This window comes from Patella vulgata, chromosome 5 (genome assembly GCF_932274485.2).
Source record: "Patella vulgata chromosome 5, xgPatVulg1.2, whole genome shotgun sequence".
Classification (NCBI taxonomy): Eukaryota; Metazoa; Mollusca; class Gastropoda; family Patellidae; genus Patella; species Patella vulgata.
In genome coordinates this window covers 66,243,714-66,271,416 of record NC_065883.2, presented here as the reverse complement: position 1 = coordinate 66,271,416, position 27,703 = coordinate 66,243,714, and the positions used below count along the sequence as shown (strand labels likewise).

At 38.3% G+C, this 27,703-nt stretch overlaps 1 protein-coding gene across 2 annotated transcripts in view; it reads right to left on the bottom strand.

Annotated features, from left to right (window-relative positions):
• Positions 1-26,429, bottom strand: part of LOC126820440 (glycerophosphocholine cholinephosphodiesterase ENPP6) — a 36,416-nt gene extending 9,987 nt beyond the window's left edge. Inside the window, exons 1-2 of one of the 2 annotated variants that reach the window (XM_050548423.2) lie at positions 26,359-26,429; positions 11,447-12,657 (exon numbers count right to left, since the gene is read on the bottom strand). In XM_050548423.2, coding sequence (XP_050404380.2) covers positions 11,447-11,693 — 247 coding nt within the window. In that variant the 5' untranslated portion in view covers positions 11,694-12,657; positions 26,359-26,429. Of the gene's footprint in view, positions 1-11,446; positions 12,658-13,631; positions 13,806-26,358 lie in introns of those variants that run through there. The other variant, XM_050548422.2, reaches the window with a different exon arrangement.
• Positions 26,430-27,703: the final 1,274 nt, after the last annotated feature.

The window sequence follows — 27,703 nt, the reverse complement described above, 5'->3', positions numbered from 1 at the left end:
TGCATAGATACTACCGAACGAGACTAGTCCCCTAGAGCAAGACCACAGTCCATCAAACCAGACCAGTCCCCTAGCTCAAGATCACAACCTACCAAACGAGACTAGTCCCCCGGAGTAAGATCACAACCTACCAAACGAAACCGGCCCCTGGCTCAAGATCACAACCTACCAAACGCGGCTAGTCCCCCGGAGCAAGATCACAACCTACCAAACGAGACTAGTCCCCCGGAGTAAGATCACAACCTACCAAACGAAACCGGCCCCTGGCTCAAGATCACAACCTACCAAACGCGGCTAGTCCCCCGGAGCAAGATCACAACCTACCAAACGAAACTGGCCCCTGGCTCAAGATCACAACCTACCAAACGCGGCTAGTCCCCCGGAGCAAGATCACAACCTACCAAACGAAACTGGCCCCTGGCTTAAGATCACAACCTACCAAACGAGACTAGTCCCTTAGAGCAAGACCACAGTCCATCAAACCAGACTAGTCCCCTAGCTCAAGATCACAACCTAACCAACGAGACTAGTCCCCCAGGGCAAGATCACAACCTACCAAACGAAACTGGCCCCTGGCTTAAGATCACAACCTAACCAAAGAGACTAGTCCCCCAGGGCAAGATCACAACCTACCAAACGAAACCGGCCCCTGGCTCAAGATCACAACCTAACCAAAGAGACTAGTCCCCCAGGGCAAGATCACAACCTACCAAACGAAACCGGCCCCTGGCTTAAAATCACAACCTACCAAACGAGACTAGTCCCTTAGCTTAAGATCACAACCTACCAAACGAGACTAGTCCCCCGGAGCAAGATCACAACCTACCAAACGAAACCGACCCCCGGAGCACGATCACAACCTATCAAACGAGACTAACAACCAATGTTCAAATCAAAAACAACCGAACTCGTATCGTATCAAAGGCTACTGAACTGAAATTATTTTGACTGAGATCACAAACTACCAAACTGAACCAATTATCTATGTTCATGTCACAAACTATCAAATGTTACTAATTTATATGACAAATCCAAATTAAAGATGTATTATGTAATAGCTAAATCTGCATAATGTAGATATCTCGTTTGGCCCCAATTCTTCTATAGATCATTTATTTAGCCATTTATGCACACGCCAAGCCCATAATCAACTCTCTGGTCATCGGGTGGTTTTGATTTTAAGCGGATTTTAACACGATTGCCAGTTACTAATTTAAATAAAAATAGATAATCCAGACTTTGTTTATTATCGCAACAACGGTAGCAATGACAATTGGGATTACACTGTCCTTCAAGCGGTGATAACTCCATTTAGAATGAAGCTATTTGACCGAAATTTTCAACATATTTTCTTTTCATTATCTATGTTATTAACTATTATAGCAAGAACTATCAGCGCTTTATCTAAATCTTACATTAGGCATCTTTAAAGTGTAGAAACGATTCATGATCATTTGACACATTGGCGTGCGTGCACGTAAAAGATCCCTTGGTAGATGTAATTCGATATAAGAGTCTGTCATAGCGCCGCTGCCCGGTCAAAGTTTCTCTCATAGCACACTTTATGGCGTGTGCCCGTCTTCATTAGCACAGTCGGAGCATAGCAGCTGGACGTTAAACCCCATTTCATTTCATTTTCATTTCATGATCATTTGAGATAATAATTGTGTTGCCGGGACGTTAAACCCTATCATGTTTCTTAAGTCGAGTAAAAACGGTTCCTTTATTTGTTCTTGGGCTATTAAACGCTACCCGCGTGTTTATAAGTTGAACAATCATAGGAAATCCTGAATACAAGAAATACCACACGTGACATGTGGTTTAAAGGTGGGCTGATCTTTACCTGATTATAATCAAGACGGGGCACACATGTTTAATTCTTATATCCATCTATTTTCTCATGTGTTACAGACATTATTCTGTGGTTCGAAATGAAATGAAATGAAATGGGGTTTAACGTCCTACTGTTCTGCTCCGAACTGGGCTAATGAAGACGGGCATACGCCTTACAATATGCTATGATGGAAATTTTGCCCGGACAGCGTAGCGGCACTACGGCCTACTCTTATATCGAATTCCAACTTTCGAGGGATCTTTTACGTGCACGCCAATGTGTACACGGGTCCTCCGTTTTTCGTCACATCCGAACGACTAGAAAGCTGTCCTTGTCAGGCCCTCCGTCCTGCATCACTGACAAGGGGGAACCACGCCGGAAAATCTGGATGAACTTTCTCGGCCAATGCAGAGATCGAACACCCGGCCCCCAGGCTAGCGAGCCAGCATCTTACCCACTTAGCCACCATGGCTCCTACACACTGTTGGAATAAGTAAGCTTAGACATATACTGTTTTGTGTACTAAATCCGTCATTTCCGTGGAGCGCTTGTAGTGATCTAATTCTACTTGGATTGAGGCATGCATTGAAGTGTAAATTCCACGGCGAAAAGTGGTACAAACTGTACTAACATGTAACCTTACGCATACCCTGCTTTGTGTACCAAACCCGTCACCCTTGCGCGTGGAATCGCAAGGTCTGTCAATGAGTCAAGCTGCGTTGTTTCGATGTACGTGACAAGGAGTAGGGCTCCTGTCCAACCTCGTGGGATTTCTGTGTGTCCTCCGGTTTCCTCAACGATATGTTAGTCTCGAAATGACTTAGCCTCTCTCTCTCTCTCTCCCTCTCTCTCTCTCTCTCTCTCTCTTCATAGCTAAGATAGTGGGTGTTTACCCGTGTCATTACCCGTGGCGATTATAGTAATTTACTTGGGTTGGGATGCACATCCTTGAATAGTAATTGTTTCATGTACGCGATTACTGACGCCAAGTTACGTTTTAAGATCTGAAAATTATATCAAAGACTATATGGGGTAAAACGGCTGACTGCATCTTTACTTACATAAGTATAAAACCATGCACATTATATAACAATTCTATCTTTTTACCCACAACATTACATACACATACTTCAAATTGTTAAACGCAAGGAATGTGGTAGGTATGTGAACTTCCCTCCTTCAAAGCAATTGCTATTTTATTACAGTGTAATCTCCACTCGGTATAAAAGTTGTCTTATCATCAAAATAATCATTGGTTCAGAAATTATTTGAATCTAGACATCCTGGTCATTATTGTTCACATTACTTCGAATCGATTATTTTCAGCGACCAGTCTGATTAAAATACTAATCTATATTTCGTTTCATATTTTTTTACTTTCCATGACCTACCCTACATGAAATGAAATGAAATGAAATGAAATGGGGTTTAACGTCCTACTGTTCTGCTCCTAACCTGGGCTAATAAAGACGGGCATACGCCATACAGTGTGCTATGAGGGAAATTTTGCCCGGGCAGCGGCGCTACGGCCTACTCTTATATCGAATTCCAACTGCCAAGGGATCTTTTACGTGCACGCCAATGTGTACACGGGACCTCGATTTTCGTCCCATCGGAACGACTAGACAGCTGTCCTTGTCAGGCCCTCCGTCCTGCATCACTGACAAGGGGAAACTACGCCGGAAAATCTGGATGAACTTTCCAGGCCAATGCAGGGATCGAACACCCGACCTCCAGCGTCTTACCCACTTAGCCACATGATCCCCCACCCTACATGAAGATCTGAGTTGCGTCAGAGGTCATACGAGCGGCTTTTGACCCTATGACGTCAGACATTTGATTAACTAATTAGTGCAGATGTTTCTAGTGGGTTACCCATAGTTCCGTGCACCTCACGCCAAAAACACACCGTAACAGACCGTTTTATTGGCTAATCCCTCCCATCCTCCAGAACGCGGGTTATATAACAACTCTTCCAGATCCTAGTGTGGTAAAGACAAGTAAAACGAAATTTTGAACATAAAAACCGAAACGAAATAGGATCTTTGTTTTAATCAGATTGGTCAGCGATTGAAAGGATATTAAATTTCTATCAACAGCAACGAATTGAACCAGGGCTTAACATCCTATCTTTCTGCACCAACCGGGATAATAAAGACGGGAGTGTGCCAAGATAGCGGCGTTTTCGCCAATTTCCAACTGCAAAGGGTTATTTTACGTGTACACGGAACCCCTGGCTTTCGTCCCATTCGAACGACTGACAAGTACAAAAGACACTAAAAGTTCCCCAGGAACTTTAAGGCCAACGCCGGTATCGATCCCTGTACATCCTGGTTATACCCCCTACTGCGGCGACGGAAAATGGTCGCAGAGCGCCTCAAGATCGCCATAAGCGTGGTAAATGCATGGTGGTAACGTCAGATATCGTGCTGTGGTCTCCATGGTCGCAAATGATCGCCGAGTCACGGCGTTTGTTTGGAGCATGTTCAAAACAAACGCCAAGGTTCTGCGACCTGACCTGGACAGCTGTGAGAAAGCGACTTTTTACAAATTTTTAATATTTTGGTACATTTTCTCGCGTTTGTGTTCACGTTTGCTGACGATATGGTACATTTTCTGGTCGCCGTACGGTCGCAGCAGCGCATTAAGGACGTCAACCCGGTCTGACAGGGGCATTAGTCAGCCAGCGACTTACTCACTGGGCGATCGCGGCTACCGATGTAAATGTATGATAATTACCAGTCTTCGCAAATTCTGCACAGTACCTTGACCACTGGTTCTAGATGATATATTTATTTATAATGTCAATATATAAAGGTATGGGTATATGATTAAAATGAGGAGTGAAAGCTGTAGATCAGATTACTATGCTATCATATTCCATGATAAATATGAATAATAAATACCACATGCTGTCAATTATAGTCAAACCTTTAACTGACAGCTCAACCCGTTAAAGGGAAATACCCATCATCATTTCTTCCTGCTTCTAATATTTATTGGAAATATACTATATTAGGACGGACCGGTGTCTCGCCGACACTAAATATAGTAGTATAAAGAATTTGAAAAATTATATTTTAAATTTGGTATGTATACTCAGACTCTGACACAACACCCGCGCTGAGGTTCCTGTCCTGATTTGGCATATCAGAGAAGACTGGTATCTCGTTGGCGTCATAATAGAATTTAAATTAAATGGGATTTAGCATCCCATCTGCACTGACCGTGTTAATAAAGACGGGATAGTTTCTAGATTGCTCTAGATTCACTATATCGTCATTTGAAAAGAAATGGGGTTTAACGTCCTACTGTTCTGCTCCGACCGTGCTAATTAAGATGGGCATACGTCATACAATGTGCTACGAGAGAAATAATGCCCGGACAGCGGCTCTACGGCCTACTCTTATATCGAATTCCATCTGTCAATGTGTACACAGGACCTCGGTTTTTCGTTCCATCCGAACGACTATACGTTGAACCGTGCCAGGCCCTCGGGCCTACATCACTGATAATGAGGAACTACATCGGAAAATTCCGATGAACATTCTCGCCAACGTAGGGATCGAACACGGGACCTCCAATTTAGCGAGCCAACGTCTTACCTACTGAGCCACCGTGAATCCCTAACGTGGCTCCCTAATCTGAAAAGCGTTACTCTATAATTGGAAATAGTATTAAGTATACTCTGAGAGTGGCAGGACACTTTCGTTACTGCTCATATCTTATTGGATTTTATATCATGCCAGTATTCTTCTATATGAACATTCCTGGAAACATTTAAATATACATTATGCTAAAAGAGCTAAATCTGCCTATTGTAGGTCTTTCTTTTGGCTTGAAATGTTATACTGTATAACTATTAATTACACATTTATTAACATGACAAGACCATAAACAACTCTCGATGTCATCTGATGCTGGCGATTTTCATTAGATTTGAATCCGATCTACCGTTCAACATCCATTGATGATTAAACACAAAAATGGATAGGACTGGGGTTTTTGTTTTTTTCGTCACAACGGCAAGAATGACAATGTTTTTAATATGAGGCTACACTGTTTTTAATATGAGTATTTCCCGGCTTAGACTGAAGTAATTTGATTGGAATTTACAGACTATTCCTGTTACATTATCTATTATTTAACTCTTATAGAGAGGACTATCAGCTCTTTATCTAATCTTCCTTAGTGTACCTTTAATTCCTAAGCCGATCACTTTGTAAAACGTAAAAACAAAAACTATATCTATAACTCCCATTATTATCGGCTCATATTTCTATTAAATAGCTGAGCCACTTTAAGAAGCATGGAAGCGATATTGTAGTGTTTGTAAATAAATACCAAACATTTAACATAAACTATATCTTCCGTTCTACTCCATTACACATTAAATACTACACATTTTTACTTGAAACGTTAGTACTAGGCTCTTGAAAACAGGAATCGTGGTGTATAGACAGATTTCTAAGTTAAGAGATAACATCATGGACTGGCAATCGAGATAAATTCATTTCAAGGTACATTTACTCTGTTTCTTAACAACAATAATTAAGGAGATAGAAAACTAATGGTTTCGCATTCCTTTTAGTCTTCAAAAATCACTTTCCTGACATGCTAACCCCCGCTTTAATATAATACTAATTACTTTGTTCTCATACTCATGATGGAGAGAGAGAGGGTGAGAGAGAGAGAAACCAGGTCGTTTCGGGACTAGCATATGATTCATATGTGCGTAGGGGTCTTTATCAGTGGGATGAAACCGGAGGAGCCGTAGAAACCCCACCAGGTTGGACAGGCGACCTTGTCACGTACATCGAAACAACACCGCCTGAAGCATTGACAGACCTTGCGATTTCACGCGCGCGGGTGACGGGTTTGGTACATAAAGCAGGATATACGTGAGGTTATAATGTTAGTACGATTTGTACTAATTCTCACCGTGCAATTTACAATTCAATGCACGCTTCAATCCAAGTAGATAAAGAGATGGGTTTAACTTCAAGTCGACCCCCACTACGCCATTTCTATACTACTAACGTAGACGCATACGCCCCCCCCCCCTTCAATGGTTTTAGGAAACGTCTTTTAAAAATGCGTGATCATTTCAAGGGACAGTGATGAGAGGGGAAATATATGTTCTAAGTGCAAACCCGATCAAAATTCAGAGTTACTACCCATATCACGTAAAGCTTATAAACGACGTCCAAGTCATAGTCTTTAATACTTTTAGTTAAAGATACATTATGGGAGATTAGATAAAGAGTTGGCAGTTCTCACTATAATAGTTAAAAACTAAATACTGTAAAGGGAATTTGCTGAAAATTTCAGTCAAATTGATCCACTATGAACCGAAATTTTTTAGCGGTTGAATTTTTAGTCTAGCCTCGATCATCATTACTAAAGTCGGCAGTATAAAAAACATAGTCTCGATTATCCATTTTTTGATTTAATTATGAATGGAAGTCGAACAGCAAATCGGAACATAATCCTATAAACATCGCAGCCTAGCGATGCCATCGAGAGTTGATTATGGTCTGGATAAGTTCATGTCTAATTAATAATTTAGATAACATTTCAGGCCCAAAGAAAGACCTGCAGTAGGCAGATTTAGCTCTTGCATAATGTATGTTTAAATGTGTTGGAATTGTTCTACATAAAAAGGAGCACTAACGAAATTCTGTGTTGTACACCTAATGTTTTCTAATTTAGGCCTTGTGCAGCACTTACGAAATTTTGGGATGTGCATCTAATGATTTCTGGTTTAGTGCTTGTTCAGTTTAGAGGACATTTTAGGGTAATTAACGATTTCACCAGGAGTTTTCTCTCGCAGCGAATTATTGAAATTAGATGCCGAAATTACAGTTTGTTTCCTAGATACCAAATATACCCTCGCCGCCACCCCCACCCACACCCAGATAGGTGAAATGAGGTAACTAAATTTACATCCGGGTTCTAAAACCTACTACTTTATTAAGACTGCATACAATCCTAGCGTATATCATTAATTATTCGTTCCGTTTTATTTTCGTTTCGTTCTTACATAAACCTTGCCACTCTATGAATCGAAATATTCCGAAAAATGCAAATGACGATCAGCGGATTTATATTCTTCCATTGCAGTTTTCATGAAATGAAATGGGGTTTAACGTCCTACTTTTCTGCTCCACACGGGATCAGGCTTCATGAAATCACTATTATCATCATATGGTGTAATATTTTAGTTATCTCCGGGGGTTAGATGGCCGAATGGTTAGCACGTGCGCGCTGTATCATAAAGCCTGTCATTGAGTCAACTGGCGTGGTTTCGAATCCCCGGTTGTACGTGACATGGAGTAGGGTCGCCTGTCCAACCTCGTGGGTTTTCTCCGGGTCCTCCGGTTTCCTCCCACTGCTAAAGACCCCTACGCGCAAGCGAATTATTGAAATAAAATTAAACCATATGTTAGTCCCGAAATGACCTAAACCCCATCTCTCTCTCTCTCTCTCTCTCTCTCTCTCTCTCTCTCTTTTAGTGGGGATCACGTGGCTAAGTGGGTAAGACGCTAGCTCGCTAGCCTGGAGGTCGGGTGTTCGATCCCTGCATTGGCCGAGAAAGTTCATCCAGATGCAGGCAGGAGGGGCTGACAAGGAAAGCTGTCTAGTCGTTCGGAAGGTCCCGTGTACACATTGGCGTGCACGTAAAAGATCCCTTGGCAGTTGGAATTCGATATAAGAGTAGGCCGTAGTGCCGCTGTCCGGGCAAAATTTCCCTCATAGCACACTGTAGGGCGTATGCCCCGTCTTCATTAGCCCAGGTTAGGAGCAGAACAGTAGGACGTTAAACCCCATTTCATTTCATTTCTCTCTTTTAGTTATCTCAATTTCTTTGCTGTCTTCTATAATTGTAATTCCAGATATCAACCACATCATTGCATTTGAGAAAACGCCTCGATTGTATTAGACCATTAAATTAACACTGCACAAGTCTGTATCAAATTTATGCTATGTTAAAATTCCAAGATATTCTGATATTTATACCATGAAAAAAATCCATTTGCTTCAGAAAAAAAAAATAATTTATAGAGACAGATAAAGAATTTTCTGTTTGATTTTGTTGAAGATGTCTGTTTTTGTAATTATTTATTAACACCAAAATGTTTCAAGATTTTTCTTATGTATCCAATTCAGTTACAATTAACTAAAATAAATTTGTCTTTACTTGTTTTGCCACTTGGCAACCGAGTTTAAATCAGCTAAGACTCATATGGGATCGTTCCCCTTGAAGTTACATCATGTGCATTTGAGTCAAAGTAATCTACAAATATCTTTAGTACATCCCGGCCAAACGGTTACTGAATGAATGAAATGGGGTTTAAATTCATATTTGTATACACCGATGGGGCTAATAAAGAGGGGACATACGTCATACAGTTTGCTATTATGCAAATGTTGCCTGGACAGCAATTAAATTCCAACTTGTAGGAGTTCTTTTACGTGCACGGGACCTCGGTTTTTGTACGAACCGAACGACTAGACGTTGTTCTTGAACTACGATAAATTTCCTATTAGTTTCTATAAGTTCCACACCACCATCTATAATTTCACATAGAAAAATATATTAATAATAAAACTGCTATCTGTTTCGTACAGGCTAGCCCATTCTTAATTACAAAATAACACAGTCTTTATTACTTTTGAGATATATATGAACAAACCGACATTTTGTTCCCTTAATGATACATTATGCAAGAGCTAAATGTGCCTATACATGTATATAGCAGGTCTTTGTATGCCTGAAATGTTAAATAAATTATTAATTAGACATTAATTAAAGGGACATTAGTTAAGAATAGATAAAGAAAAGAGAATACACTGAAAATTGCAGTCAAATTGCTTCACTCTGAAACAAGATATTAGTGATTTAATCTTTGGCTAGCCTCGATCGTCATTACTACCGTTGTTACGATAATAAACAAAGTCTTGATTTTCCCTTTTAAAGGTTATTTCATACACCGCAAAACGTATTAAAAACACTATATATCGCAGACATCCGATGACATCGAGAGTTGATTATGTTCCTGGTAAGCTAATTAATGTCTAATGAATCATTTAGATGACATTTAAGATCTAATGAAAGAACTGCAATAGGCAGATTTAGCTCTTGCATAATCCATTTTCAAATTACCAAAACCAAAATCAACTCTCGATGCTATCGAATACTCTAGATTTTCAATAGATTTAAATACGATTTGCGGTTGATGATTTAATGTAAAAGTGGACAATCGAAACTTTGTTTATTATAGAAACGACGGTAGTAATGGCAATAGAGGTGATTAATTTGCTTAGAGAGAAGTAATTTAATTTGACTGAAATTTTCAACATATTCCCCTTTCATTATCTATGTTATAACTACTGATATAGTATAGATATTTCTGTTGTACAAAATAATTGTTTTAAATTTATCATGAGAGTCTCTGTCATCTTTATCTTAGAACTTGTCCGCAGTTCAGTATGGCATATTATTTTACATAATATAGTATACGTGCATCATTTATGGTACAAAAATTATTAAATAATACCCACGAAATGTTAGCTTAACATATTAGAATGCTTATAGGGTTAATGTTTGTAAATTTATCTATAATCCCCTTAACATGTTTAATTTAGTTCCAAGTAAACTTCTGAACTGATGATAAGGTTTGCTTTACTTACGGCAGGAGACATTCGGTCAGTATTTTTAATAAACGTTTGAACCTTTATCAGCGTATATAATTTATTTGAAACAATACTGTGAGAACGTTTAAGATCCCCGAACTAACAGTATACTGAGCTGGACCCCAAAATCATAATTACTACCATACTACCATTTACTTAGCAAACGGAATACACGTTTTCACTATTATAACGAGAACTGTCAGCTCTGTATCTAATTTTACATAAACACCCTTTAATCGTTAATTATAAAATATATTGGGGAGTTGGATGGTCGAATGGTTAGCACGTGCTGTATTATAAGGTCTGTCATTGAGTTAACTGGCGTGATTTTGATTTCCCTGTTGTACGTGACAATGAAAAGGGTCGCCTGTCCAATCTCGTGGGTTTTCTCCGGGTCCTCCGGTTTCCTCCCACTGCTAAAGATCCCTACGCCCAAGCGAATTATTGAAATAAAATTGAACCTTGTGTTTGTCCCGGAATGACCTAGTTTGTGTCGAGTGGACGTTAAATCCCATTTTTCTCTCTCTATAAAACAATTTTGTCTTTGATGTCTTGACATTGATAATTCTAGCACTGAGTCGACCATAAGTGACACCAGTATGATACAACTTTTGGGAAAGATTCACCGTTTTTGTGTTTCTTCAATTATTTCCCCCTATTGTTTGTTTGGGGTGAGATTTTTTATCACTACATGACGGGGGCTGTGCATCGCAGAGTACGCTTACGACTGCCCCCATGGTCCATTCGCATGATTTGATATATACGTTTGTTGTTTATTGTTTGAAATGTCTGTGTATATTATGTCCTGTCCATGGGTTTGTCTTGTGTAATTAGTTATGTGTGGTGCGGTCCTCCTGTCAATCACATTGTTAATATAATTATTGTTTATGAAATATATAACAGAATTAAACTCACCTGTGGCAATAGAATAATAATTAGGATAAGACAGGGTCGGGTAAACTGGCTTTAGATAATCCGTTCTAATTCCTATCTCAAGTATTCTCCGGAATCCAGGAAGGTGTAAATCTGGTTGGTCGAGATAATCCCATCTAAATCCATCAAACAGAAGCATCAATAACTGTTGGTTTTCCCGGGCAATAACTGTTTTTATACATATTATCAACACCCACATAGAGACACCTAAAACTTTTGTAGACGCCATTGTTTTTTAGTTTCTTTCTTTATTCAAAATGAGTTTTATTTAAGTTTGTTTTCAGTAACTCGTTTATCTAATGCCGAATTGTCTTATTCACGTAGATCTAAAATACAAGTTATATCCGAGAGTCAGAATTATCTTCTAAGTGGTTGATTATAATGCTCGTTGTTGATTACTTGTTCCTTAAGTTTGTTTTCAGTAACTCGTTTATCCAATGCCGAATTGTCTTATTCACTTAGACCTAAAATACAAGTTATATCCGAGAGTCAGAATTATCTTCTAAGTGTTTTTTATCATGCTCGTTCCGCACATAGGTTACTATTTGGTCTATAGTTTACTAATCAAGTCCCCTTTGAAAGGATGCGCAGTTTACTTAATCCTTTATGAGAGATTATTCCATATGCGACTGCTGTTTTTTGTTTCACAGATTCCGCGTTTACTTCTCACTGGTGATACCTCGTGTGATTTACACTATCTGGTGATCAATATAAATACAAACGGAATAACTAGACTCGTCCTCAATATTAATACAAAAGAATTAACCAGACTCGTCCTCAATTATATATTTTATTTTACATAGCATACACTGATGATGTCCTCGTGATCACTGTAAGACAACAGCAGATTGTTTATATAATGAGCGCCACTGAATGCGCATAAACACACATGAACTTGTATTTTCGTATAATATAGAGGTATTTTTTTGTCCAACTTTATGCGTATTGATGTAGTTTTAATATTTTACCTACGCTTGTTTTAATTTGAGCTGTTAAAATGTCTTTCGCAATTTATTGCCTCTTAACCGCACCGTATTAAACACAAAGAGGATACTCTCCTTACTATCAAATCTTGTTCTCTACGTCTCTCGACTATTTGAGGGCGATGTCCATGTTGTTACTGCGACATTTACAACTTAATGTAAATATTTATCCGCTGAACATGTCGTTTCGCACCGGTTGTTGGCCTCTACCTAAAACATAAAAGGTTATATTCAACAAACATCAAGCGGTAAAAATATCGCTCACGGGAACCGCTCACCTTTCACCCGGTCCAAAATGTCACCGAGGTGCTCGATGTTAACCTCCTCTAGAGACTTTGTAGTACTATAGGACTTCTTTCTTGTTGTGTTTGTTTCTTCGTGATCGTAACAAGACAACAGCATAAAATAGTTTTTCAACTTTATTACTAAGCTGTAATGGCTGTGCAGGTTCCTCGTTCTCAATAATAATGGCTGCTAGGAATTTCTGAATGAGCCCTGATCCAACTCGCTTTACACCCTAATTTATACCCTCTAATTTCTGCAGGTCTTCGATAAGCTTGACGTTAATTTCCACTCCATATATTGAATAAATTATTTCACACGACTAAGATAGGAGACATTATCTGTTTTTGGTCTACCAACCATAGGTCATTTAACAGCCAGAATTTGATGTATATTTTGACATGATTATGATTTAACCAAAATATCACTGTTTTTTTTATATATAACTATATATTCACGTTCATTAAGTACGTGTGATTTGTCTCTATAGACAGAGTGAAGCAATAATTTTGCAAAGAACCAAAATTTTTTACAAGGACCAAAGTGTTACAACTTTTGGGGTTTTGGATGGCCAAATGATTAGCGCGTGCGCGTTGTATCATAAGGTCTCTCATTGGGTCAACTGGAGTGGTTTCGATTCCCCGGTTGTATGTGACATGGAGTAGGGTCGTCTGTCCATTCTCTTGGATTTTCTCCGGGACCCCCGGTTTCCTCCCACTGCTAAAGATCCCTACGCGCAAGCGAATTATTGAAATATAATTGAACAACATGTTAGTCCCCAAATGAACTGGTTTGTGTCGAGTGGACGTTAAATTCTCCCTCTCTCTCTCTCTCTCTTCCCTCTAGAGAATTTGAGTTTCTTTACCGTTTGCCAAACACTGTTTGCGCACACATAAACTCACCTCTAATAGCCATAACAATAAAAGCTGTAAAACACAATTCATGACAAACATAATATATTATTTAAATGTCTTGGTGTAAGACGTTAAACTACGTGTCATTTCATGACATGCATAATTTAAAGGGAAAATCCTACAGAATAAGACAATATTGTCCAGCTCGAAAACATTATTCTGATACATTCAAATCCGACCAACCACGACTGCACCATAATAGTTTGGAAATTGTGATCCCCGATGATCTAGGAGTTGACTATATCTATGATTAAAATAGACACTTAAACATGTGTATGAATTAATTTTCATCAATATTTCCCTTCATAACAACATGAAATATATTCATTTAATCATACATACATTGCAGCAGATATGCATATAATGACAAGATAGTGTTCACGGTCATATGCATTATAATGCATATTGCACAATTATATAATCATAAATATTCTAGTGTTTATTGTACAACGACCGACAAAACAAATTAGTGCGTATAGTTTTATTTTTAATTTAGTGCTCATGTTTATCTATTTAATTTAGTGCGTACTTATCCGACTCAATGAACACCCACCATCATAGCTATGGAGAGACAGAGAAATGGGGTTTAACTTCAACCTGACATAAACTAGTCATTTTGGGACTAACATATTGTTTATTATTTTCAATAATTCGCTTGCGCGTTGGGGTCATTAGCATTGGGAAGTGGGAGGAAACCGGAGGACCCGGAGAAACCCACGAGGTTGGACAGGCGACCATACGCCAGTTGACACAATGACAGACCTTATAATACAACACACACACGGTAACCATTAGGTCATAAGGGTTGTCATTGAGTCAAGTGGTTTCGGTCCCACTCAGTTACCTGGCAAGACGAAGGGTCGCCTGTTCAACCTCGTAAGTTTTCTCCGTTACATCCGGTCTCTTTTCACGATTAAAGAATCCCACGCGCAAGCAGCGAATTATTGAAATTAAATTGAATCATATCTTAGTCCCGAAATGACCTAGTTTTGTTTGAGGGCGTATTAACTTCTCTCTCTCTCTCCCTCTCCCTCTCTCCATTTTATCTGTTAGTCCTGAAATGGCCTAGTTTGTGTCGAGTGGACGTTAAACCCCATTTCTCTCTCTCTCTCTCCATTTTATCTGTAAAACAGTCCTAGTTGTAGTATTATCAGGGTTGCCGTCGTTACAAGATAAATTTATCGTGTTATAGAGTTGATCTAACGAGAAGACAAACCCATACGGTGATAAGTTTGTACATTTTGTACCTAGATAATGTAAATATCAACATTATTAAAATTCCCTTCTCAACCTTGAAATTCTAGGTTATATTGTCATTGGTAGCTAGTATTTTTCAACTTCAGTTACACATAGATTCATGTCTACGCCTCTACTAATTCTCTTTCTTTGGAGCATTTTAACTTTACCGTAATTAGTGATTTGTTCTGTAACTCTTGTAAAAAATGTTTTCACATGCTGATATTTTTCGCCATATACTGTTTAATGAAATATAATAGTCCCTTGAGTGTTTATTTAGCGGTTTACGCCCCTACTAATTGACTTTTTTCGGAGCATTTTAATTTTATCATAATTAAAGATTTGTTATGTAACTCTTGCTAATATGTTTTACATGCTGATTTTCTTTACAATATTATAGTGTTTGATAAATATAATAGTCCCTAGAGTATTTATTTAGCGAGGTTTAAGATAGGCTTACTTTCAAATCTCCACAAAACGTGGACAGTTTCTTGTGGGTCTGTATGACTACATTATTCAGTTTGATATCCTAAAATATTTTATTTTTTGCGCACTTTAACATAACTGTTTGGTCCATAGTCCATGAACTATAGTTGACTTTTTGCTACCGTGATGGGATACCCTTCAAAATGAGTTCGGTTCAAGTACTTTCACATACTTACTTTTGAAATGGTTGCTTTGTTTCAGAAAGATACGCTGTCATCAAAAGAAAACAATGCGTATATTATAAGAATATTCGTGGGCCAAAATATGGTACCTCTTAGACACAAGTGTATGGGTGTGTGGCATCTTCAACTTTGTGTGAAGTTCTAAGTGTGTTTACCGTCCAGAAGTTCACCATTTAAACATTGGTCATATATCAGCCACGAGATAGAACTCGTTGCTTGTATTAAGTTGCTGGTAAAATGTATTCTATATGAAATGTCTTTGTTGGCAAATTGTGAATACAAACTAACATATTCCTTAATCTGATCTAGAAACTTTACAAATATTCAATTTAGAGACTTTGAAATTGTTTATTCTAGAACCCTTTAATTCTTTATCCTAAAGAAGCTAAAATGATTTGTGAATACAAACTAAAATATTCATGAATCTAATCTAGACCCTTTACAAATATTTAATTTAGAGACTTTGGAATTGTTTATTCTAGACCCTTTTAATTCTCTATTCTAGATAAACTAAAATGAATTCTTCTAGAAACTGTAAAATAAACAGAAACTTACAAATCTGACGATAAGAATGAAATGAAATGGATTTAACGTCCTACTCTAATGTACTGTCCAACCTCGTGCGTTTTCTTCGGGTCCTCCGGTTTCCTCCCACTGCTAAATACCCCTATGCTCAAGCGAATTATTGAAATAAAATTAAACCATACGTTAGTCCCGAAATGACCTAGTTTGTGTCGAGTGGACGTTAAACTCCATTTCTCTCTTTCTCTCTTATGTACTGACTGGTCTAATATAAACGGATAAGAGTTTTATTTCTAGAAAGGTTTAAATTATTTATTCTAGAAATTGTATAATTTTTATATTCTAGAAACGTTTAAATTCTTCGTTTTAGGAAATTGAAAACATTCTTGGTTCTAGAAACGTTAACATTTTTTATTCTATCAATTGTATAAATTCTTTATTCTACAAACTTTTAAACAATTTATTCTGGAAACGTTACAATTCTTTAATCTAGAAAATTGAAAACCAAACGAAGTCCACCAAGCAATGGTTATGATTGAAACAATAATTTGCTTCATTTGATGTCGTGTTGCATAGAAAAGGGGAATTCGTGGACCTTATAATAATATAGTCCACGGTCAAATTTAGGTATAGCGTATAGAAACAGATTAAATATCGCATACTTTATGAAGCGTTCAAATTAAAAAAAATTACGATCTTTGCGGTACCAATAACGCCAAGTGTTGGCGAAGAAGTAAGCTACTTTGGCGTGACTGAAGAACTGATAACGAATCAGTTCATTTCTTACAAAAAACAAACAAGAGGCCTGTTGCTGTCTTAAGACAAAAAGTAATTTAAAGACGAGTAAAAAAAATAGACAGAGTTTGTGCTAATCTATTAAATGAATCGTGTCGGGTATCAGGAGAATTCAATGTTGTCGAGAAAGTCGAGTGTTTTATTGATAAATGATTTGAACTGACTGACAATTAACAACGTCTGTCTGTCAGTTGTTCAAATGGAATTAGTTTTAAACACACCGAAGCTGTTCAAAAAACATAAATCATTTCAAAGGGTTTACAGTGTCAGACGTTATTTTTTATAAGACACACGTGTGTAACGGGCGGAGAAAGTGGGTGTGTGTGTGTGTGTGTGGGGGGATTAACATATGAGAAAGGCGACACTCGTGACTTGCATAGATAGCTGCCCTTGAGATCTGTAGTTTATGAGCTATCGCGCACGCGTTAAATCACTCGTCGGAGCACCCCCACCCCCGCCCCCGCCCCCTCCGGTTATAACGGAATGGATATGGCTGAGCGGAATACATTTCCAATCTTTGATTTCATTGGCTCAGTGGCTATTTTTTCTACTAAAACTTGTCCTGTAAATTCAATTGATAAATAAAAAGAAGGTTCATGGAACGCTAGCACCAGTCGGCTATATTACGCAAACAAAATTTCTAAGCCACTTGATATTTTCAATTGTAGGGTCGGCAATATTTTACTGTTTCATTTTAATTCAACTCTTTATTGCCCCCTAATACACTGTATGGTGTATACCCGCCTTAATTAGCCAAGTCAGAGCAGAACATTTCATATGAACAAAAGGACGTTAAACAGCATTTTATTTTATTTCATTTTATCTCATACTATTTAGTTATGCTTGTAATCGTCGCCCCGGTTGGTGGAGAAAAGTATTTCATTTCATTTCCATGAAATTTTAACTAATGGAATAGTTCTGAATAGCTAGTGGATCCTAAATGCAATACCATTTTAGTTTAAATGAAATGAAATGGAGTTTAACGTTCCACCGTTCTGTTCCGGTTGGGCTAATGAAGACAGGAATACGCCATACAGTGTGCTATGTATGGCGAATGTTAGGTGTCAAGTTTCTGTAAAATTGTATAAAGTTTTTAAACGTTATATTTCCATTAATTACCTTTACAGATAAACATAGCAAAATAAAATGAAATGAGAGAGAGAGAACTGAGGTTTAACGTCCACTCGACACGAACTAACACTCGGTTGGATAGGCGACGCTACTCCTTGTCACGTACAACCGGGGAATCGAAACTCCGCCAGTTGACACAATGCCAGATGTTATGATACAGCGCACACGTGCTAACCATTCGGCCATCCAACCCCTCTAAAATGAAATGAATTGCTGTTTAACGTCCTACAGTTCTGTTCCGCCTGGGCTATTGAAGACGGGTCTATGCCATGCATTGTGCTATGAAGAAAGTTTTGCCCGTACATTGGCCCAGCGGCCTGCCCTTAAATCGAATTCCAACTGGAAAGGGTTATTTTACGCGCACGCCAATGTGTACACGAACGACTATACGCTGTCCCTTGTCAGGCCATCTATCTAACATCACTGACAAGGGAAACCCACACCGAAAAATTCAACATGAACTTTCTCGGCCAAGATCAGGTTCGAAAACGGACCCCCAAATTTGCGAGCTAACGTCATAATCATTGAGCCACCGTGGCGGCGCCCTACCACTTTAAATGAGTTTTCTGTTCACGTTATTTCGCGTCAAGATAACCACCAGCCGTCACCTACTAAGTTGTTTAAACATAACAGTGCAACAACAAAAATTTATCCGCGTGAAATTCCTAATTAAAAGAGAAATTGTATATGGTGTCCAAGAAAGAGTGCTCATTGAAGTAGACCCCGTAGGCCACTGTGCTCAAATGTTGCGTGTATGGATCGCGGGTACGTAATACCATGGACCTTATAATGTATTATAAGGTCCATGGTAATACATAATCTACTATGTCTACCAGTTGCGAAACTCGTTATTCACGCCCCCCTGTTAAACACTGAGTATTCGGTTTCATACCCACAGTATTGTACTCAAACATCCCCAACTCGGCATTCCTGGCAACCGAGATGTTTTAAATAATAGGAGTACGATACCGAATTAAAACACCAAAACATCATTAAAGATAAAACAATAATTAAATCTCTAACAAGTTCAATTAATTGTTAGAAATATGGTTACAATTTCAGAAACCATGTTCATTCAATTTAAAGAAACTGATATTTTGATCCTGTTATTAAATTAATAGCACCATCATCTATTATATGTATACAGTAATTAATAATTGTCCCCGTGTGATCTGGTGCATCAAGGTATTAGGATTCTACAGAGGATTTTACGGTTTACGCGCCTTTTACTCAATTTTTAACAAGACATAATAATTGGGTTATAACAATATTAACAGATTTTAATAGTTTGAGAAAATTTCAAACATCTAGCTTAACAAGCACCCAAATCCACTGACCTATTTATTTGATATAGAAGTTGTTTTACTTTTTGTCAGGTGATAATAAACGTGGCTAGAACCGAATTTTTCAAATCCACTAATATAGGTCTGTTGTTGGCATTTAATGACGCGAAAACAAAGAAAAATAAAATGTATGCAAGAATGTTTTAGTTCCATAAGATCTAATTTGTCTTGAGTGGAATTTAGTTAGCAAAGGGGTGTAAATGGAATAAATAATAATAACTGTTTAATCGCCATGATTGCTGAATGCGGACGTACTTCAATAAATCGGTTTCAGATAGTTGGAAAATATATTTTGCTCCTAAAAGAGGACGAATAACCGAATCCTCAAATGAGAGAAACTGGTTTCCTGGTACATTTCTGTATAAATGACGTTAAAGAAGATAAATTAGCAACACATACATTCAAACAGAAACAGCTATAAACTAATTCTGAAAAAAACCCAATTAGGAACCACTTTGAACTTTTTGGTCTAATGAGATTTTATTGCGTTGAGTTGTCATGCGACTGACATAAATCAAGACCGATTAGTCAGAGACAGCGGATTGGATTGCAGGGATTTCAAACTTTAATACACGATTTGAGTATTGAATTATAATATTTGAAATCCTGGGCGTTAACATTTTCAAGCTGATTCATATAGAATTGAATACACTGTTTTATTTCAAAACAAGAACAACAATAACAACGGAAAGCCTTTCAATAAAATCTTTATTTTCCTAAAACCAGGTTTAAACAAAGTTGTTCAAAGTTTGCGCATTTCTGTCCTTACTCTTCAGCTAAAAGCTATTGGCCAATATGTATTTAACATCTACGAGCTTACTATGAACCAGAACCAAGTATGGCGTCCATCACAGCCATCTTGGAATTATGACGTCATTGTACAATTCGATGGTACAAGCATGCCAAGTTTCATGTCGATTCGTACTTGAAATGACGGAGCTATATTTGGCTTTTATGAGGGCGTCGACCCCCTCCCCCACCATCTCTTTACCACCCTCTCCTCTCTTTCCAAGAACAAGAAGAACAAGATGAGTAGCGATTGGTGCCTCGTTCCTGGACCAGAAACCGTGATTATCTCTTATTGATTCATATCGTGAACCCGTAAACTAATTCACCTGCTTGTTATTTTTTTCCAGTTTTACGTCCGTTTCAAACCGCGGTCTTCATTAGCCCAGTCGGAGCAGAACAACAGGACGTTAAACACAATTTCATTTCATTTTCAAACCGGATTTGAACAACGTTTTATGGCCGTTCTTCTATAGGATAACGTTGCCTTAACTTGGTTAAAAACTTTTATACGAATGAAGGTGGTCTAATATAAAAGCACATGAAAAATTGAGATTTGTAAACCAGCTGATCGATAAGATCTTTTCCAGGAAAGCAGAAAGCTGCATATTGACGTTTTCACACAGTTCTGCAACCCACTCAGTTCAGGTGTTTTCTGAAACATCTGACAACTATTTGAGATTTAGGAAATATGGCGGGGAAATTTCACTCTCTTATTTAGCCTATTTAAAAACCCCAACTGTTTATTATGATAATATTTACTAACAAGTTAGCACCACGTGTTGGTAATTACTATGACAGGGCCAGGTTTAATAGTATCTAATGAAAAGCATGGGTTAATGCTTAACATAGCTGTAGTATATCTTATTCTTAATCATGATACGTTTTTTTTCTTACCGTTTGGCATGTGAAATGTACATGTAGCGGCAATAATTATCACATTAAAAATCTAAAGGAGATATGTATTTAGCCAACGGTCTTAAATTGTTAAAGTAGCTCAACCCCATTTGATTTAATTCGAAATAAAGTATTAAATTCGCGAAACGTTTTTTCTTGCCGTTTGACATGTATCTGTATCGGCAATAATTATCCACTTAAACATACATTATGCAAGAGCAAAATCGGCCTATTGCAGGTCTTTCTTTAGGCTTGAAATGTTATAAAAACTATTAATTAGACATTAATTAACTTATCCAGACCATAATCAGCTCTCGATGTCAAGGCTTGCCTGCGATATTTGTTGGATTGCAGTCCGATTTGCTGCAAAACTTTCCTTCGTGATTAACGATTAAATGGATAATCAAGACTATTAGTTTTGTCTTATCGACTTCAGTAATGATGATCGAGGCTAAGCTGAACTTTCATCCGCTTGGTTCTCTGCTCATAGTGGATCAATTTGACTGAAATTTTCAGCAAGTTGCCTTTACATTATGTAGTTTTTAACTATTATAGTGAGAACTGCCAACTCGTTATCTAATCTCCCATAATGTATCTTTAAACATCTAAGGCTAAAATAGATATGTATTTAGCCAATGGTCTCGGTTCACGCTGTATCATAAGGTCTATCACTGGGTCAACTGGCGCGGTTGCGATTCCCCGGTCGTACGTGACAAGGAGTAGGGTTGCCTGTCCAACCTCGTGGGTTTTCTCCGGGTCCTCCGTTTTCCTCCCACTGCTAAAGACCCCTACGCGCAAGCGAATTATTGAAATAAAATTGAACAATATGTTAATCCCGAAATGATCTAGTTTGTGTCGAGTGGACACAGCTATTTTAACTTAAGCCTTGTTGCGTCACACCTTTATTACATGAAATGAAATGAAATGGGGTTTAACGTCCTACTGTTCGGCTCCGAACTGGGCTAATGAAGACGTACCTACGCCATACCGTGTGCTATGAGGGAAATGTTGCCCGGACAGCGGCACTACGGCCTACTCTTATATCGAATTCCAACTGTCAAGGGATCTTTTACGTTCACGCCAATGTGTACACGGGACCTCGGTTTATAGTCCCATCCGAACGACTAGACAGCTGTCATTGTCAGGCATTCCGTCCTGCATCACTGACAAGTGGAAACCACGCCGGAAAATCTTTTATTACAGTTGAATATCGATTGAATCAGTTCTACTAATGCTACTGTGGTGCTTTAACGTCTGCTTCCACTAAAGTGATATCGCAGACAAGAATTATTAGAGCTGAAGCGGTTTAGTGTGAAGTTCTTCCCTTTATTTAATAAAAAACCCATATCGCTTGATAGTTGATCTGTAGAGTCAATCAGTTCTGAAATTGATGGGTACCAAAATGCGCGGCGAATGTCGTAGAGCCACGTGTCAGCACCGTGGATAATATGTCATAATTGATTAGAGTTCGGATGGGGAGGACGGGGCGTAGTCCACTGGAATCATAACGGCACCCAATCACCCCACAGTTAACGGATCTCCACTCCACGCCACTGGGGTTTTGCATAATCCAGGGAGTCGAGGGAAACGGTGGAATTTGATAAATATGATTCGCCTTTCTTCACTAATATTTCCCATTAATGTATTTTTGTACACATGTACCGGTTATCTTCCACTTGTACGAAAACTTTTTTTTTTGCTTGCTTTCAATTTAAAATAACTTATCTTGATCTGTATAAATTTATACTCAGAGAGAAACTCTTATGTCTTTTTACATTCTTTTCAATATCGTGTAGATTATTTTTTTTTATAAATAGATATACAGACTTGAAAACAACCTATTAAACTGAAGATATACCCTAAGTCTGGTAGACAGCTTAAGATCCACTGTTTAATACGGAATGGGTAAAAAAGAAAAGATAACAGACGAACTTCTATGATACTTAATTCAATTTAAGTATAGTAGTTTAAATAGTAACGTCTTTTAACATAAAATGGACGAAGACGCTCTGACTATATACTTAAAATATAACCGATGCTATATACTTTCATAACTTCACGGGTCTGTTTGTCTTTGGTTATATAAACCAAACTTATAATATTAAATATAAGTATTCTATATATTACCCCAGTTTTACTTTAGGTAAACATGAAGTATTGAATTGGGATAACATGGTATTTCGATTAGCAAGGTCTAGACGATTTTATGTTGTTTTTTTTTTAAAATTTCGACCGATTAAGCAGATCACACGAATAGGTGATTAAGCTGAGTACACTTATTGGTGATTAAGCAGATCATATTTATGGGTGATTAAGCAGATCACACTTATTGGTGATGAAGCAGGGCATCCAATTGGTTATATCTGTAGATGTAAACTTTATAACGAAGAGAGATTGTCAGCCCACAAAACAGTACATGAAATCTATATTTTTGACCTAAAACATTGAAATCGGTTTGCGATTTAACTGTGTATGAGCTTACAATGTCGCAGTTACTCAGTTGTATATATGGAGTCGTATAATCTTCTTTTAAAGCATATTTTTGAAAATTTAAATAGATACATAGACACAACTTATCTATAATCTAAGTTATAACTTCCTAAAACTTGTACTATCTAATAGATCAACCATCCTTATCTAAATAGTCTTAATTCATGGTCTTTTAGTTGCATAAATACAGACAGTATTAGATTATATATACATACTGCAAAAGTTTGTCGAAACTATTCGAATGATTTTGTCGTTGAAAAATGAATACGACCTAGAAATTACAATTGGTACAATTACGTCCGTAATAATTCCATGAAATTATTATGACAGAAAATTAATATTGGGATATTGTAGGGATTTTCCATATGATTTGCATATATAGCTCAAACACTCCAGATTAAATGTTAGTGGACGGCAAGTCTTTTGAAACAAAACTATGAACCAGTCTTTTACAACAAATTATTAATTTAAGTCTCGAGTGTTAGATTGTTATGATTAAACCCAGTTTACAGTAGTGTGTGTTTACTGTCAATTGGATGGGCAAATGCCCCTTTTTTGATCAGGTTTTATGGTTTACGTTACTGGATCCCGAACATCTATCACTATAGTTGCAGCAAAGATTTATGAGGAAACGCCCAAGATATTCACCCGTGGTAGTGATTGTAATAGGGATTTCACTTGGAGACAAACATAAGATGGCTATGTTATTTCTATGGTTACGAGTTCAAAAAGCGAGGAATGAGAATTTTCACGTCTACTCTGATCAGAATACGCCGGTGATTCTTGTTATTTCCGTACCACCCAAAAGACTAGACACACCCCCTTGCCAGACTCGACAAGCGACGATCTCGACGAGCGACGACCGGGTTTCAAAAAATCGAGATATTTTAGTTCAGACTCCAGTTTCCCTACCGCCCGACAATCACTCCCCTGACCCTTGGTGGTAAGTTTATGGAAGTTAACATTTTTGGTACTGGCAGTAGTTAGTGATTTTTTGCAATTATTAGACTTAGGAATACATATGGTGTCAAGAGATGAGAGTATACATATTTTGATCAGATCTATAAAACAAGAGATCTCGAGATACGTTTATTGGGAGCAGTGGTGGCTCAGTGGGTTCGCTCCCGGTGCTGGCCGAGTAAGTTCCTCGGGATTTTCCAGCGCGGTTTCCTCGTGTCAGTGGGGCAGGATGGAGGGCCTGACAAGAACAGTGTCTAATCGTACGGATGGGAAAGAAAACCGAGTTCCCGTATACACATTGGCATTCAATAGAAGAGTAGGCTGTAGTGCCGTTGTCCGGGCAAAAATTTCCCTCATAGCACAGTGTATGGTGTAAGCCTGCACGACATGTCTTCATTAGCCCAGTCGGAACAGAAAAGTGAGACACCCAACCGCATTTCATTTCATGTTGCTATGTTTATTTGTAGGTGTACTTAGGAGAAATATGAAGTTGAAAAATTTTATGCAATTTTACTGAGTCTTGGCATCTAGCACAGACACATTTTGTTCCAAGTTTTATATAAATATTTATTAAATTTATACAAGTTAACAAAAACAGATGATTCACTATTTATACAAATAGATCTAATCTTGGCTAACTAATATTTAAGAATAAAATATGTATATATGTTTTGTCTAAGGTTAAATTTCTTGTAGGTTGTTGAAGAGTAATCCGAGTTTATAATCGTGCCAGTGCATAATGTATCTGGTCCACAGTTTTAGATTAAAAGTTTGGTTTTAAAGGCAACGAGTTGTTGGTTCATACAATTTGGTCATTTCGGGACTAGCACATGGTACAATTTGATTTCAGTGCACAGGGGTCTTTACTAGCACTGAAAAGAAATCTGGAATGTACAACGAAAACCCACAGGGTTGGGCACATAAAACTACCTCCTTGTCACGTACAAGTGTTGGATTGAAACCACGCCAATTACGGCCCCCTAATTTGGTTGGAAACCGTTCTGTCAATTCCTTTTTGTATGGAGTGACAATCTGTTGCTATTTTAAACCATTAAAACTATTTTCTAGTGGAAACATCACTGCTCATATTATTTTTATATAAACAGAGTTAAATCGAGTTTTTAAACACCCAACAAAACAAAATCTCGAATAACATTAGGTATAGGCCAGTCCCAGCAATTGGGTGATTAATCGCCATGGATATTTGATCACGGTGGCTCAGTGGGTAGGACCGACAAAGTTTATCGGGCTTTTCCGGTGTGGTCTTCCTCTCAGGGTCCCGCGTACACATCGGGCTTTTCCGGTGTGGTCTCCCTCTCAGGGTCCCGCGTACACATTGGCGAAGAACCCTTGGCAGTTGGAATTCGATATAAGAGTAGACCGTGGCCACATTTCCCGCATATAGCCCAGTCGGCGCAGAACCGTAGGACTTTAAACCCCATTTCACTTCATTTATTTGATTTGTTTATCACGTATTACTAGTTACTTAGTCTCAAAAGATTTTGACATTTTTGCGAGTAGAATAGTTTAGCGAGATTAGTAATAGCTTACCTCTCTTCCCGTAATTACCACACAAAGGTGATCAAACGGAATTCTTATAGTGTAAACCGCAGATTGTCATTTGTGGTATTTTGAATCTCTAAAAGAGGAAACCCACGAGGTTGGACAGGTGAACCTACCTCTTGTCACGAACAATCGGGGAATCGAAACCACACCACTTGACTCAATGACAGATCCTGTGCTTTCACGGGCACGCGTTCGACTCCTAGACCACCCACCCCCCACTTACGAATAGTAAGATATGGATCATATTTATTAAACGTAGTAGGATTAATAACAGAACTCACGATATAAGCAGTAAAACTTTATAAAATATATTTTACTTACCAACTGTCTACATCGGTGCACGCGAGTGTCAGGACCGCTTGAAGCGAGAAATTGTGAATGAATGAGAAAACGTGAACAGACTGTCGTTAAAATATATACTCCACTACTTCATACTCTAGTAGTAAATGTATACCAACAGAGTGGTAAAAAACTACGGTGGCAATATACTTAAAGAAAGAAGGAATCGCTGGCAAACTTCCTCACACCACAAAAAGACGAAAAATAAATGAAATGAACTGAAGTTTAACATCCTACTGTGCCGACCGGGTTAACGACGATGGCCATACACTATGCAGTGTGCTATGAGGGAAAGTTTGCCCGGGCAGCGGCACTATGGCCAATTCTTATATCGAAACTTTGCCCGGATAGTGGCACTTCGGCCTACTCGGATATCGTATTTCAACCGTACTAAAGGGATCTTTTACGTGCACGACAATGTGTTCATAGGACCTCGGGTTTTCTCCAATCCGAACGACTATACGTTATCTCTTGTCAGGCCCTCCGTCTTGCACCAAAAACAAGTGGGAGAGGGGGCACGCCGGAAAGTACAAGTAACACAAAATATAAAAACCACAACAAATCCTACAATGGTGGTTGAGGGTGGGCAGGGGCTCCGGAACCCGGGTACCAGGGTATTCAAATGTTGGCCTGCCCTTTTCTGGGGTATACATGTATACCCATGCCCTAATGTATTTTAAAGGCTTTTATGTTGGAATTTGGAATGCTAGAGGCGCTCTAAACAGCGTTCTCGGAATTGACAAATTTCAAAATTTTCTAGAGGTCGGGGGGAGATCCCCCCTCCCCCCTATCTTTTGGTACCCTGGCCCTCGCGCCGTTAAGGCGACCCTGAGGATGGGTGGGTTAGTCAATCTTTTGTATCACGGTAGTGAAAGCCAAAGTATGCATTTCAAACGGCTATACAAGTAACACAAAATATCAAAACGTCAAAAAATCCTATAATTGTGGTAAGCAAACGGTGGATGGGGTAGTCAACCTTTTGTACCATTGTGGTGAAAGCCAAAAAGTGTAATTTACATTCGCAAATACGTTCTATTATGCTATTCGACCAAAACATAATAAAAGCATATAAGATACTTTAAAATAGGAAATTTGCTTTGATTTTTTCAAGGAGTTAATGCCATTTTGCCAAATCTATGTGTGTGAGAGGTGTGTGTGTGTGGGGGGGGGGGGGGCAATGTTGAGTCAGAGTTACGAGGATAATGATACAGAAGAAGGGAGGGCGCGTGGCTGACTTTTATGCCTTAGCATGTCTGTAGTTGTTTGACGTGCACTACAATATGTAATTATGTAATTTAACTGAATAGTAATTTAATAATAGGCGGAA